Source organism: Triturus cristatus, chromosome 1_1 (assembly GCF_964204655.1).
Source record: "Triturus cristatus chromosome 1_1, aTriCri1.1, whole genome shotgun sequence".
NCBI classification, from domain to species: Eukaryota; Metazoa; Chordata; class Amphibia; order Caudata; family Salamandridae; genus Triturus; species Triturus cristatus.
Window position 1 is genome coordinate 52,772,234 of NC_140579.1, and position 14,006 is coordinate 52,786,239.

At 44.9% G+C, this 14,006-nt stretch overlaps 1 protein-coding gene across 1 annotated transcript in view; it reads left to right on the forward strand.

The window, feature by feature from the left end:
• The window catches only part of LOC146869357 (proteasome subunit beta type-7-like), a 74,489-nt gene that overhangs the window by 46,358 nt on the left and 14,125 nt on the right, over window positions 1-14,006 (forward strand). Inside the window, exon 3 of the mRNA XM_085651788.1 lies at window positions 8,695-8,792. Within this exon, the coding sequence (XP_085507914.1) occupies window positions 8,695-8,792 (98 nt within the window). The remainder of the gene's footprint in view (window positions 1-8,694; window positions 8,793-14,006) is intronic.

Sequence of the window (14,006 nt, forward strand, 5' to 3'; positions counted from 1 at the left end):
GTCTGCCCTGTCAACATATGCTTTAAGCCTGTTAACATGGAGTACCCTGTGGGGACTCCTGGGAGTTCCTAGGTCGACCAAGTAGGTGACCTCTCCCTTCTTTTCCAGGATTGTATGGGGTCCAGACCATTTGTCTTGGAGTGCTGCTGGGGCCACCGGCTCCAACACCCATACCTTCTGTCCTGGCTGATACTCAACCAAGACAGCCTTTTGGTCATGCCAAGCTTTCTGTAAGGCCTGGCTTGCCTCAAGGTTTTTAGATGCCTTCTCCATATACTCAGCCATCCTGGAGCGGAGACCAAGTACATAGTCCACTATGTCTAGCTTAGGCTTTTTGAGAGGTAACTCCCATCCTTCCTTCACCAAACACAGTGGGCCTCTCACAGGGTGCCCAAACAACAATTCAAAGGGGCTGTAGCCAACTCCTTTTTGTGGGACCTCTCTGTAAGCAAACAGAAGGCAGGGTAGAAGGATATCCCATCTTCGCCTGAGCTTTTCAGGTAATCCTTTGATCATACCCTTTAGGGTCTTGTTGAATCTCTCAACAAGCCCATTGCATTGTGGGTGATAAGGGGTGGTGAACTTGTAGTTGACACCACATTCCTTCCACATAGCTGTCAAGTATCCTGACATAAAGTTGGTACCTCTGTCAGATACTACCTCCTTAGGAAACCCCACTCTGGAGAATACTCCCAGCAGGGCCCTGGCCACAACAGGAGCTGTAGTGGTCCTAAGGGGAATTGCCTCTGGATACCTGGTGGCATGATCCACTACCACCAGTATAAATCTGTGCCCAGATGCAGTGGGAGGATCCATGGGACCCACTATGTCTATTCCCACTCTTTCAAAGGGAACCCCCACCACAGGTAGTGGTATCAGGGGGGCCTTTGTTGTGCCACCTGATTTGCCACTGGCTTGGCAGGTAACACAGGAGCGACAAAACTCCTTTGTATCTTCATTCATATGGGGCCAGTGAAAGTGAGGGACAAGCCTGTCCCAAGTCTTGTTCTGGCCTAAGTGTCCTGCTAAAGGAATATCATGGGCCAAGGTAAGAAGGAAGCCCCTAAATTGCAGAGGTATAACCAACCTCCTGGTTGCACCAGGCTTGGGGTCTCTAGCCTCTGAATAAAGGAGCCCTTCATCCCAATACACTTTATGGGTACCTTGAGCATTCCCAGCAGCCTCAGCAGCAACCAGCTGTCTGAGGGGTTCAAGAGAGGGACAGGATAACTGAGCCTGCCTCAAGTCAGCCCTTGAAGGTCCCCCTGTCCCCAGAAACTCAACCTGATCAGGTTCAAGCTCTTCAGGGACAGTTCCTTCAGGGTCCTCTAGATCAGCTTCCTGGGAAGGCTGATCATCACTCTGAGGCAGGGGGGAAGGCACAGCCTTGACCCTCCTGTTCTTCTTCTTGGTAGGTGCTTGGTCCATTGTTCCAGGATCCAAGACCTGTGGTTCAGTGAGGCACTTTTTGGCCTGTGACCTGGTCACAGCAAGGACATGTGATGATATACCTAACATCTCTGCATGAGTCCTGTACTCCACTTCTGACCATAGAGAACTCTCTAGGTCATTGCCCAACAAACATTCTACTGGGAGGTCTGCACTAACCACAACCCTTTTGAGGCCAGTTACCCCTCCCCATGAGAAGTTAACAACTGCCACACTGTGTGAAGTAGTGGCATTGCTGGCATTGGTCACCAGGTAGTTCTCACCTGGTATGTACTGTCCAGGATCCACAAAGCCTGGTGTCACCATAGTGACACTGGCACATGTGTCCCTGTAGGCTTGAGCCACTTTGTCATTAATTAAAGGAGTCTGTCTGTACTTGCCCAGGTTACTGGGGCTCACAGTCAGGGACAAATCAATGTCCCCATCACAGATCAAGACTGCCTGTGTCAGGGTTCTGTCTAAGTCAGAATCTCCTTCAGTTCCCATAGTGATTCCCACTACACCCTTTGTCTGGGGACCAACACTGCTAACAGTAGTACTGGGAGCAGGTGCCTTAGGGGCAACAGTGTTGGGGGCTCCACCCTTTTTGCAATCACTAGTCCAGTGAGTTGTATTTTTACAATGATTGCACCAGGGTTTCTTCTGACCTTCTTTCTTCTTCTTGGACTGTTGGGACCCACCCTCCTTAGCAGTAGTTTGGGGCCCTGTTGAAGACTTCTGGTCTTTAGGTTTCTGATCTCCACCCTTTTGGTCTGTTTTCTTCTGATCACCCCCTTGGCCCTGGTTCTGGTTCTTTTGCTTAACCCTGGTTCTGACCCATTTGTCTGCCTTCTTTCCCAATTCTTGGGGAGAGGTCAGATCAGAGTCAACCAAGTGTTGATGCAGTTGCTGGTTTTGACAGTTATTTAAAATCTGTTCTCTCATCATCAAATTATACAATCCTGTAAAATCAGATACCTTACTTCCCAGCAACCAACCCTCCAAAGCCTTAGTGGCACATTCAATGTATTCAGACCAGTCCTGAGTCTGTGTCTTTTGGGTGTCTCTGAACATTAACCTGTACTGCTCAGTGGTTAAGCCTAACCCATCAACTAGAACACTCTTCAGGACTCTGTAGTTTCTGACATCCTCTTCTCTAACAGTGAGGAGTCTGTCTCTGCCTCTTCCTTCAAAGGAGAGCCAGAGGATTGCTGCCCACTGATCTTCAGGAACCTGCTGTACTTTGCAGGCTCTCTCAAGAGCAGTTATCCACTTGTGGATGTCATCCCCACTTTTGTAGGGGGGCACAACCTTAGACAGGTTTCTATTGTCGAAAACCCTATCTTTGTCCTTAGGGACAATGCTGCCACCAGTGGGTATAGACCCACTCTCTTTATGCTGTCTAGCCTTGCTAAGTTTCTCTTCCATCAGGGCTACTTCTAGCTCCTGCTTCCTGATCCTCAGCTGGGCCTCTTGCATCTTGGCCTCATGTTCCCTCCTCTGAGGGGTGGTCATCCTTCTCCTGGAGTGACCTTGAGAGCCTCTAGAGCCATGGGAAGCATTGGAGTCACCTGAGCGATTCCTTTGCCTTCCAAGCCCTGTGTTAAGTCCACTGGGGAGATCCAGTGGGTTGAACCCACTGTCAGTCCCCAATAGCCTTGGTTTAGCTGGGCCAAGTATAATACTTGGCACTGGGCTAGTTCTCCCTTCATCCTCACTACTGTCAGTATCCTTTTCACTCTCATCCTCTGTGGTAGGCATCCCATCTAAGGGGTGACTATTGGGAAGGGGTACTTCAGTGGCATCTTTAGAAGGGGGGCCTCCTGTTCCTGTCCCTAAGGGGGCTAACTGGGAAGCTTTCTTGAGTGCTCTCTGATTCTCATCATTCTGTAAGAGCTCTCTGAGCTCAGCAGAGTTTGGGTTCTTGGGCTGTTTAAGGCCTCTAAGAGTTGCCAAATGCCTGAGCTCATTCTGATTAAGGGTAGCAAAGCTGGATGGTGCCCTCTGGGGGTCACTCTCAACAGAGATGGGTACAGTGGACCCCTCTGCCCCGGCCATTGCTCTTAAGTGTGGGTGGATGTGTTGCAATCTACCTACACTTGGGTTTACCTACTAAACCTATCTAGTAGTTGTAGTCAGGGTGTGCTACTCCCTTTGCTCTACAACAACTAAGTTCAGTAGAACTTAAGTATATCTAATCTTGTTTTATATGTACCTACAGGTACCTATGTGATCTTTCAATTGGTAACCAAGAGATTACAATGGTAAAACACAGCAAGCTCAAATCCAACCGCTGCTCACCAATGTGAGAAGTTGGCCTGGTATATGATGCTCACTAGTTAAAGTGATCACCTTGTACCATGCCAAGCAACCCTTATGGTGTGGTTGTAAGTCAACCTTTTCGGACTAGCTGCCCTAGTGGTAGCGTAGGCTGAGCAGTCTTTGAGGCTAAACTCGTGATGCGTGTTAAGCCAGCTGTTTTACCAAATGCAACCCCCTTTTATACCAATGAAAGGACACCACACAGATATATATTCAAAATATATATGTATTTATTTATCAAAGTAACCCCTAGTCTCTTTATGAGCACAGGAGCACAAATCGTCAAACAAGATTATCACAGAATACACAGAAGTTGCACTTTATATGGATAGGCCCTGGTGGCCACTCGAACCATATACTAAAATAGTGGTATAAGTACCACGAACAGAAAAGGGAAAAGGCCTAGGGCCTCTAGAATCGCTGGGCCTACAAGGAGCTAACGTCAGTTAGTGACCAGGAGGGCCACGGGTGGCGTGTGCAGAGCAAATAGTCACACGCGGGCTCCCATAGGTTTCAATGGGTGCGTAAAAAGTACAAAGTTACTGCAAAAGGAATCTTCCGGATGACCTAGGAACTTAAGATTTGGAACACAGGCACTAGAGATGTATTACTACACATGGGCACCGGAGTACCAGCTTTACCTCACCCACAGGAAGCGGGTGCATAGGCCTCAAAGTGCGTCGGGTTTCTTCTATCTGTTCCGTTGAGCCTGGGACAAAGATGCTGCAGGCGGTCGGTCGGGAAGAGATGCAGTGGATCCAAGAGTGGATCGGAGATGTTGAAGACCTGTAAGCAGAGGGGACAGTGTTCACAGTCACTAGCCAGTGACCAGCGTGGCACCAGGTGGGTACCAGGCGATGTCGGGTGCAAACAGGTGATGAGGGGTAGCTTGTCTCCGCAGCCACGTGGTCCCTGAAGGTCGACGACGTCCAGGAGTCGGCTCACGAGCTGTCCCACGCAGGCTCTCGCTGTCGGCGGTGTCGGCGACTTGATCGAAGCAAACAAGCCTTGGCAAAAGCAATTGCAGGAGGATTCGGAAATCAGCTGTTGGTTCTGACCAGCAAGGTCAGAGGGATTGCTCCTTTGGAGGGGAGCAAGGGCCAGTCTGGAGCAACCAGACCAGCGGTGTTTGTCGTAGATTTCGTCGCCAAGATGGCCACTAGCCAGCGGGCCAGCAACCGGTTAGGCGCGTCGAGTGGCAAAATGCAGAAGGGCCCCACGCAGATCGTGGAGATGCTGGAGGGCTCACCTTTGGTGCAGATGCTGCTCGAGGGTTGGGCTTCTCAGGACCCAAAGCACAACTTGGAGGGAGCCTCGGTTGTTGCACTGGTCAGCTTGTCGTAGTCGTTCCAAGATGGCTGGCTCCACGTGTCTCGGTGCCTCCACGGGTCTCCTCTTTGCAGGGACTGTGGATCGGGCGGTGAGAGGTCTGGAGGTCCAGGTCTTGTCAGTCTCTGGGCTCGGGCTCCGGCGGGAGGCGGCGGCAAAGCAGACGGTGATTCGCTGGATGGTGCTTGCGTTAGCAAGGTGGTCACTCCCTGACCACAGGGGAGATTTTCTTCAGTCTTCTGTGCAGCAGAATGTCGAAGTTCCCGTCTTCTTCTTAGTTTCAAGTTGATTCCAGGATGTCTGAAGTCTTAGGACACAGCTCCTACCTTTAAGCGGATTCTAGGGGCCGGACTACCTGCTAGGTCCCTCCCTAAGGGTGGGACCAGGAAGGGGGGTGGTTACACCCCCAATCCTTTGTCCAGCTCGCCCCAGGCCCGGGACTGGTGTGCCCCAGGACCGGTTTGAACTGGCATATGCACCGAGGCTCCTTGTGAGCCACAGGCATGTCTGGTTTCTTTCAAGCCCTACCTGACCAATACACAAAATCCTGTCTGGGGTGGTGCATGCACCTCCCCTGGCAGGAAACCCTTTGTCCACACCTCCCAAGCTGGAAGGACTCCCAGCAGCAGGAGGGCAGACTTGTGTCTGTGGTGGCAGCATCCATTTTGTGGAGCTGAGGCTATGTCTGATTTTACCCGGGTTTCAGGTACTGTACATGTCGTGTCCCTCTAGAAGGGTGGAATGCTAACCCCGTCGCCAGAATTGGCGAGGGGTTAGTATTCCAATTCGTATGACACCTTACTCGACATGTTTTGATAAAGCCAAACCAAAGATAGCATTTAACCGCGAGGTTCATAATGCACTTAAGAGTATATGGTATGACGATATCTGGAAACAGTAGAAGGAAGTTGTTCCGACCACTGCAGACAGGCTCAGCTCATGCCAGAGCACCATCTCACATGGAACCAAGCACTCTGCCTTCAGGATTGTTAAGGCCTGCCATAGGAGTGACTTATAGGTTACCAGGTGTCCCATTTAAGGTTAGGTATAGGTATACTACACCTAAGTAAGAGGTGATTACACCAACTTACCCCAGCTGAGTGATCAGCCAGTTGTGTCAGATTGTTAGGCCAAGCCTGGGGTGGCATAATACATGCTGCAGCCCCTGGCAGGCCTTGGGTACACCAATGCCCTGGGTACCTAGTGTACACTGGTACAGGGGCTGACAGGGTGATCCACTTCCAATTGGTTATGCACCTAGGGTGCATAGTTTTAATTTAGTAGAGAGAACAGCAGGCTGGGGGTCTGATTGGCAGGCCCACAGCCTCAATATGTCAGAAACCAGTGAAGCAAAAAGCAAAAATTTGGGGTGACCATAGGATAGCAGACCCTACTCTCCTACAATCGTGTGTTTTGGAGTTGGAATAGTAATTATGCTGGGATACCCCCATGATTGTGTGTTTTAGAGTTGGGATAGTAATTATGCTGGGATACCACCATGATTGTGTGCTTTGGAGTTGGAAAAGTAATTATGCTGGAATACCACCATGATTGTGTGTTTTGGAGTTGGAATAGTAATTATGCTGGGATACCCCCATGATTGTGTGTTTTGGAGTTGGAATAGTAATTATGCTGGGATACCACCCATGATTGTGTGTTTTGGAGTTGGAATAGCTATTATGCTGGGATACCCCCATGATTGTTGCTTTGGAGTTGGAATAGCTATTATGCTGGGATACCCCCATGATTGTGTGTTTTAGAGTTGGAAAAGTAATTATGCTGGAATACCACCATGATTGTGTGTTTTGGAGTTGGAATAGTAATTATGCTGGGATACCCCCATGATTGTGTGTTTTGGAGTTACAATAGTAATTATGCTGGGATACCACCCATGATTGTGTGTTTTGGAGTTGGAATAGTAATTATGCTGGGATACCACCCATGATTGTGTGTTTTAGAGTTGGAAAAGTAATTATGCTGGAATACCACCATGATTGTGTGTTTTGGAGTTGGAATAGTAATTATGCTGGCTTACCACCCATGATTGTGTGTTTTGGAGTTGGAATAGTAATTATGCTGGGATACCCCCATGATTGTGTGTTTTGGAGTTGGAATAGCTATTATGCTGGGATACCCCCATGATTGTTGCTTTGGAGTTGGAATAGTAAGTATGCTGGGATACCCACATGACTGTGTTTTGGAGTTGGAATAGTAATTATGCTGGGACACCCCTGTAATTGTGTGTTTTGGAGTTACAATAGTAATTATGCTGGGATACCCCCATGATTGTGTTTTAGAGTTGGAATAGTAATTATGCTGGGATACCACCATGATTGTGTGTTTTGGAGTTGGAATAGTAATTATGCTGGGATACCACCCATGATTGTGTGTTTTGGAGTTGGAATAGTAATTATGCTGGGATACCCCCATGATTGTGTGTTTTGGAGTTGGAATAGCTATTATGCTGGGATACCCCCATGATTGTTGCTTTGGAGTTGGAATAGTAAGTATGCTGGGATACCCAAATGACTGTGTGTTTTGGAGTTGGAATAGTAATTATGCTGGGATACCACCGTGATTGTGTGCTTTGGAGTTGGAATAGTAATTATGCTGGGATACCACCATGATTGTGTGCTTTGGAGTTGGAATAGTAAGTATGCTGGGATACCCAAATGACTGTGTGTTTTGGAGTTGGAATAGTAATTATGCTGGGATACCCCAATAAATGTGTGTTTTGGAGTTGGAATAGTTATTATGCTGGGATACCACCGTGATTGTGTGCTTTGGAGTTGGAATAGTAATTATGCTGGGATACCACCATGATTGTGTGCTTTGGAGTTGGAATAGTAATTATGCTGGGATACCACCCATGATCGTGTGTTTTGGAGTTGGAATAGTAATTATGCTGGGATACCACCATGATTGTGTGCTTTGGAGTTACAATAGTAATTATGCTGGGATACCACCATGATTGTGTGCTTTGGAGTTGGAATAGTAATTATGCTGGGATACCACCCATGATTGTGTGTTTTGGAGTTGGAATAGTAATTATGCTGGGATACCACCATGATTGTGTGCTTTGGAGTTGGAATAGTAATTATGCTGGGATACCACCCATGATTGTGTGTTTTGGAGTTGGAATAGCTATTATGCTGGGATACCACCATGATTGTGTGCTTTGGAGTTGGAATAGTAATTATGCTGGAATACCACCATGATTGTGTGCTTTGGAGTTGGAATAGTAATTATGCTGGGATACCACCCATGATCGTGTGTTTTGGAGTTGGAATAGTAATTATGCTGGGATACCCCCATGATTGTGTGTTTTAGAGTTGGAATAGTAATTATGCTGGGATACCACCGTGATTGTGTGCTTTGGAGTAAAATAGTAATTATGCTTTGGAGTTAGAATAGTAATTATGCTGGGATACCCCCACAATTGTTTGCTTTGGAGCTAGAATAGTAATTATGCTTTGGAGTTAAAAATGCTTTCCTGTATATCTGCAAATCAATATCTGTGTCCAAATGCCAATCTGTACATGTGTGTGTCTATGCAAGCTACATTAAAGGCTCCCTTGCTACACCTTCACCCTTTACTGCCCTCCCTCCCTGCAGGACGGCGTGGTTCTGGGAGCAGATACAAGGGCCACAGATGACATGGTTGTGGCTGACAAGAACTGTGACAAGATACACTTCATCACCCCCAACATCTAGTGAGTATCCATGCCTCACTTCCCTTACTGCTCAAAACAAAACCACCAATATTGAGTGAGTATCCAAGCCTCACTTTCATTACAACTTAAAACATAACACAAACATCTAGTGAGCATCCACGCCTTACTTCCATCACTAGTCAAAACATAACCCCGCCATCTAGTGACTGTCAAAGCCTCATATCCGTTACTACTCAAAAACATAACCCCAACATCTAGAAAGCATATAAGCCTTACTTCTATCACTAGTGAAAACATAACCCCGCCATCTAGTGACTGTCAAAGCCTCCCGTCCGTTTCTACTCAAAACATAACCCTGACATCTAGTAAGCATGGAAGCCTCAATTCCGTTACGACTTGAACCATAAGCCTAACATCTAGTGACTGTTCAATCCTCTCTTCCATTACTAGTCAAAACATATCCCCAACGTCTAGAGAATATCCAAGCCTCACTACCATTACCAATCAAAACATAACCCCAACGTCTAGAGAGTATCCACGCCTCACTACCATTACCAATCAAAACATAACCCCAATATCTAGTGAGTATTTAAGTCTCACTTTGTTTACTACTCAAAACATAAACCCAACATCTTATGACTATCAAATCCTCACTTCTGTTACAACTCAAATCACAACACTGACATCTATTGAGTATCCAAGCTACACTTCCACTATGATTCACAACTTAACCCTGACATCTAGGGAGTATCCAAAGCCTCACTTCAGTTACTCCTCAAAACATAACCCCGACATCTAGTGAGCATCACCGGCCACACTTCTGTTACTACTCAAATCGTTAGCCTAACATCTACTAACTGTCCAAGCCTCACTTCAATTACTACTCAAACATTCCTCCAACACCTGGTGAATATCCTAGCAGCTTCACTTCCAACACTACTCAAAGCATAGCCACAACATCTGCTACATATCAAAGCTTCACTTCTGTTACTACTTAACACGTAACTCAAAGATCTAGTGAGTATCTAAACATCACTTACCTTATTACTCAAAATATAACCCTGACATATAGTAAGTATCTAAGCTTCACTTCAATTCCTACTCAAAACATAGCAAAAACATTTACCATATATCAAAGCTTCCCTTCTGCTACTTAAAACATAACTCCAAGATCTAGTGAGTATCACTAAAAATGAAGGGAGAAAAGACAGAGATGCTGGTACTGGGAAGGAATCCGTCCTCGTGAAGGCCCCCCCATTGGCACAAAAAATCTGAGCCTGCTCTCTGATCCAGCACATAAGGTCAAGAATCTGGGATTCCTGCTGGACGAAAACTTGTCAATGAAGCCTCAAATGACAAAGGTTGCTGCCACTTGTTTTGTTCTGAAATGGTTGCGGAAGATCATCTGGCTACTTCCATTTTCAGCGCAACAGACAGTGGTGCAGGGTCTTATCATGTTGAGATTGGACTACAGAAGCATGCTCTATTTGGGGACTGACAAATCCTCCATCAGAAGGCTGCAGGTGGTCCAGAATTCTGCGGCAAGAATGCTGTCGAGGCTTCCAGGGGGGACCTTCGTGGAAGGTCGGCTAACTGCACTGGCTCCCAATTGAAAAACAAATGTAGTTTAAGACCCTGTGCTATGTGTCCAGAGCAAAAGCTGGGGTTGGTCTGTGCTATTTGCAGGATTTTGTTAAACCATATCATCTGAGCTGGTCGCTGCGCTCTAGTGGCTCATCCCTATGTGTGGTCCTACTCTTAGGCCCTCTTCATATCCTCAAACATGTAACAAGTATCCTGGGCTGACTTTTAGACACATCCACCTATTAACCTCCAGTTAATAGCGAAGCCCTCGCCCTTACGCAAGACACACTTCGTAACCCTGTGATCTACTAAGTATCTAACCCTTATCTTTACACCAGACCAGTGCTTCATTTTTTTAAATATAAGAGCCAGGGCCCTTGTCAGGAGGCCCCTGCAGCTTGCACCTCCTATTGCCCCACGAGTGCTGCAATGACAGGACCAAAAAGGCATCAGCACAACTTCTAACCATCACACTCCTGTAAATGTGACAATTCAGACTCTTCCAGGACCCCAAAGCTTTAAGAATGGCTTGGGCGGCAGTTATTAGTAATTTTTAATATATATTGAATTAATAAACAACTGTTGCTGTGCTCATCATTAAGTTAGATAGACAGGGCTACCATGTTGCAGACTATTATAGGGGCCAGTGTTGACAATTAAGTGCCTCTGCCGAGCACCGGAAACCACCAACTCAAAATAAGCTTTGCACCTGCCCACTTCGTAACCGCAAACATGTTCAGGTATCCAGAAATTACTCTTAGACACGATCCACTTATTAATCTCCAACCTCCAGTGAATAGTGAAATTGATGCAGATCAGGGTATCAAAAATATGCCCACTACCACAGATAGAGTAATCTCACAGTTACACGCACATACATTCATCATACGCTAGGGCCCATTTCACTAACATGCGCTCAAATACTCTACCAGCAGCAAACCTGTGGGGAGGAAAACTCCTAAACACCCTGCATCTGTATCTAGGCGATCGGACCAGAGTAGTGGCTGTCTAACATAACATAAACAATCTATAAACAATGATCAAAACGTAATCAATAATTGACAAGGAAAGAAAAATCCAACACCATGTTTAAAAGTTATATTGCTTTATCTAAAATTAGTCAAAGTAAATCAGAATAAATCATTTCTCATAATTACCTATTCTAACTAAGTGTCAGAACGGGTCAGGACCAGTCTCATAAAAGTCTTTCAGGATAAGGTCCTCAGCATCGGTCTTCTCAGCAACGCAAGTTCACGCAGCAAGGCGACGAAAGACAGTGCGGGAAATGTGTGGGGAGAGCCCTCCCTAAGCTAACATTTTATAATGCAAAATACAATGGAAACCCACATGAATTAATTGTATCACTGAGCAGAACGAGAAGGAAGGGATGTAACTTAGCAACATCCTGAAATCTCCGCTCAAGAAAGTTCATAATACGCAAACCTCGGAAACAGGAACCAAGGATTTGAAACTATTAAAGTATCCATCTCGCTCATTTCCCTCGGCAAACCAACTTTCGCACAGAGTTCTTTCTGAGGCTCCATTGTTTTTCAAGGACGAAACATTTCTTTTGGAGATCCTCCAGACTTGCTGATGTCCTCCCGGAAATTTCCATATAAGGACTACCGTCAGTTTTTCTGTTAACTGAACTCCAGCAGGGGTCTCCCTTGTCACATCACAGATTTCTGCCTGCACCACAGCTCAGCCAGGCTTCAAATCATTTTCAGTTATTTTCACAAAGGCCTCCATAGGCCACAATAGACCATCTTTAATTAAAGAGACAAAATAAAGATTACTACATCATAATGATTAGACAGTGTTAACCCCACTAATACCCTTATGTGTATGCATTTATCTAGCTTTGCGACATATAGAGCATTAATTCAGACAGCGTTTTGTGCTCAAAATAAATAGCACACAGCAACGTTCAAACATGAAAACTTGCACGTTATTGTAAATACGAAAACAGCACATTAAAGCCAACCCTTGTGTAACCTTCTCTTACGTTAGGACAAACAGATTGATTAATGAGACACACTTGCACAAGACAAATAATTAGTTGTTAATTATTAATGATTAATAAAACACATAGACATGCCAGAGCTTCAAAAAGCCCCAGAATTTTCAAAATGAAAACTCTGCTCCAGCAATCCCCCCTTTGGTGATTTTATCACCAAATAAACCCAAAAAAAAAAAAAAAAATTAGTGAAAATTTAGTCCCATTTTAGAAGAAATCAGAAATGTCTTTTCCCCTTACACAACATTAAACAGCAGTCACTCTTTCATCATCTCTCTTACTCTCCAAATAAACACTCTCCCTCAATTCTTCCAATTCAATCTCTTCTGGTTCTCTTTTTAAAATTTTCGAATTCTTATTCTTCTTTTCATTTAAAAATGTCTCTTTCCCTCTCCTGTTTTTATAACACACACACACCAATCTAAGTATCAGCACAGCAACAATTATACAAGACAAAGGAAACAATATTCTACCTACAATAGTACTACCTATTTTTGCAATAAAATCTTTAACAGCTATCATTTTATTAGCTATTTTAGTCCATAAGCTCCCAGTTTCAAGTGGTACTAATTCTTCATGCAAATCAGTAATATTTTTAATATAGACCTTCAGGTCTTTACTTTCATCAGGAATGTAAGTGCAACAATGTTGAACTTTCAAAATTCCACAAACTCCACCCTCCTTGGCCAAAAGAATATCAAGGGCAAGTCGATTTTGCATTGACATGGCACGTACGGCACTTAACTCCGTATTCACCAAAAGAAACCCTCCTGCGGTATTTGTCGATAAGCGATCAACCACTGTGGACAATTTTCGAATTCCATAAGCATTTAAAGAAATTCCCACTGCCGGAATCAAAACCCCAAAAATGTCACCCACAATTTCAGACCAAGTTTCTCTCTTAAAACGTTTTAGTAAGTTAATATCTTCTACATCACTTATTTTATCTGTATGAAAAATTTTAGGAAAAACCAAACCCACATAACATGTGCCATACCAATGGTCAGGCAACTTGTAATAAGCCTTGTTCCCACACACATAATACACTCCTGGAAAAATTGTATCTTCTCCACCTCTGAAACCCCAACCAGTCGCAACGAAGTATGTATCATGGCACTCACTAGTTCCCACAAAATATGTATCATATTGGGATTCCCTTCTGGTAATGCATAGTTTACCCTTCTGTGGTGCATCCAAAGCTAAAGTTGGACTAACCCCATTTCTCAACTCTTTTCCCATTTCAATGTCCCAAATTGTCTCACTCACTTCATATTTTCCCGCTTTCTCATGCATGTTCACTCTCCTTTCTTCTACCATATCTAGGAAAGCTTTCTCCTCTTCTTTCAAACTGCAAGTTAAATTATTCTTAAAAATGTAATCTAATGTTAGTCCTCTTTCTTCAATAAAAATCTCACCAAAAGTGTTAGCTTCTTTAGCTGGATTCAGCTCTTTGTTCATTGGCAAATGCCCAAAAATACTATCTCTGTTAGACATCTTATAATCTATTTTCCCTAACAAATAAAAGACACTACTTAAAATACTACAAGAAATACCATATGTAGCTGGTAAATGGTGATAAGTAACACCCTCTGAAACGGATGCAGGTAACTGCATGCAGACATAGCAATCCCTCACTTCCATTGTCTTCACAT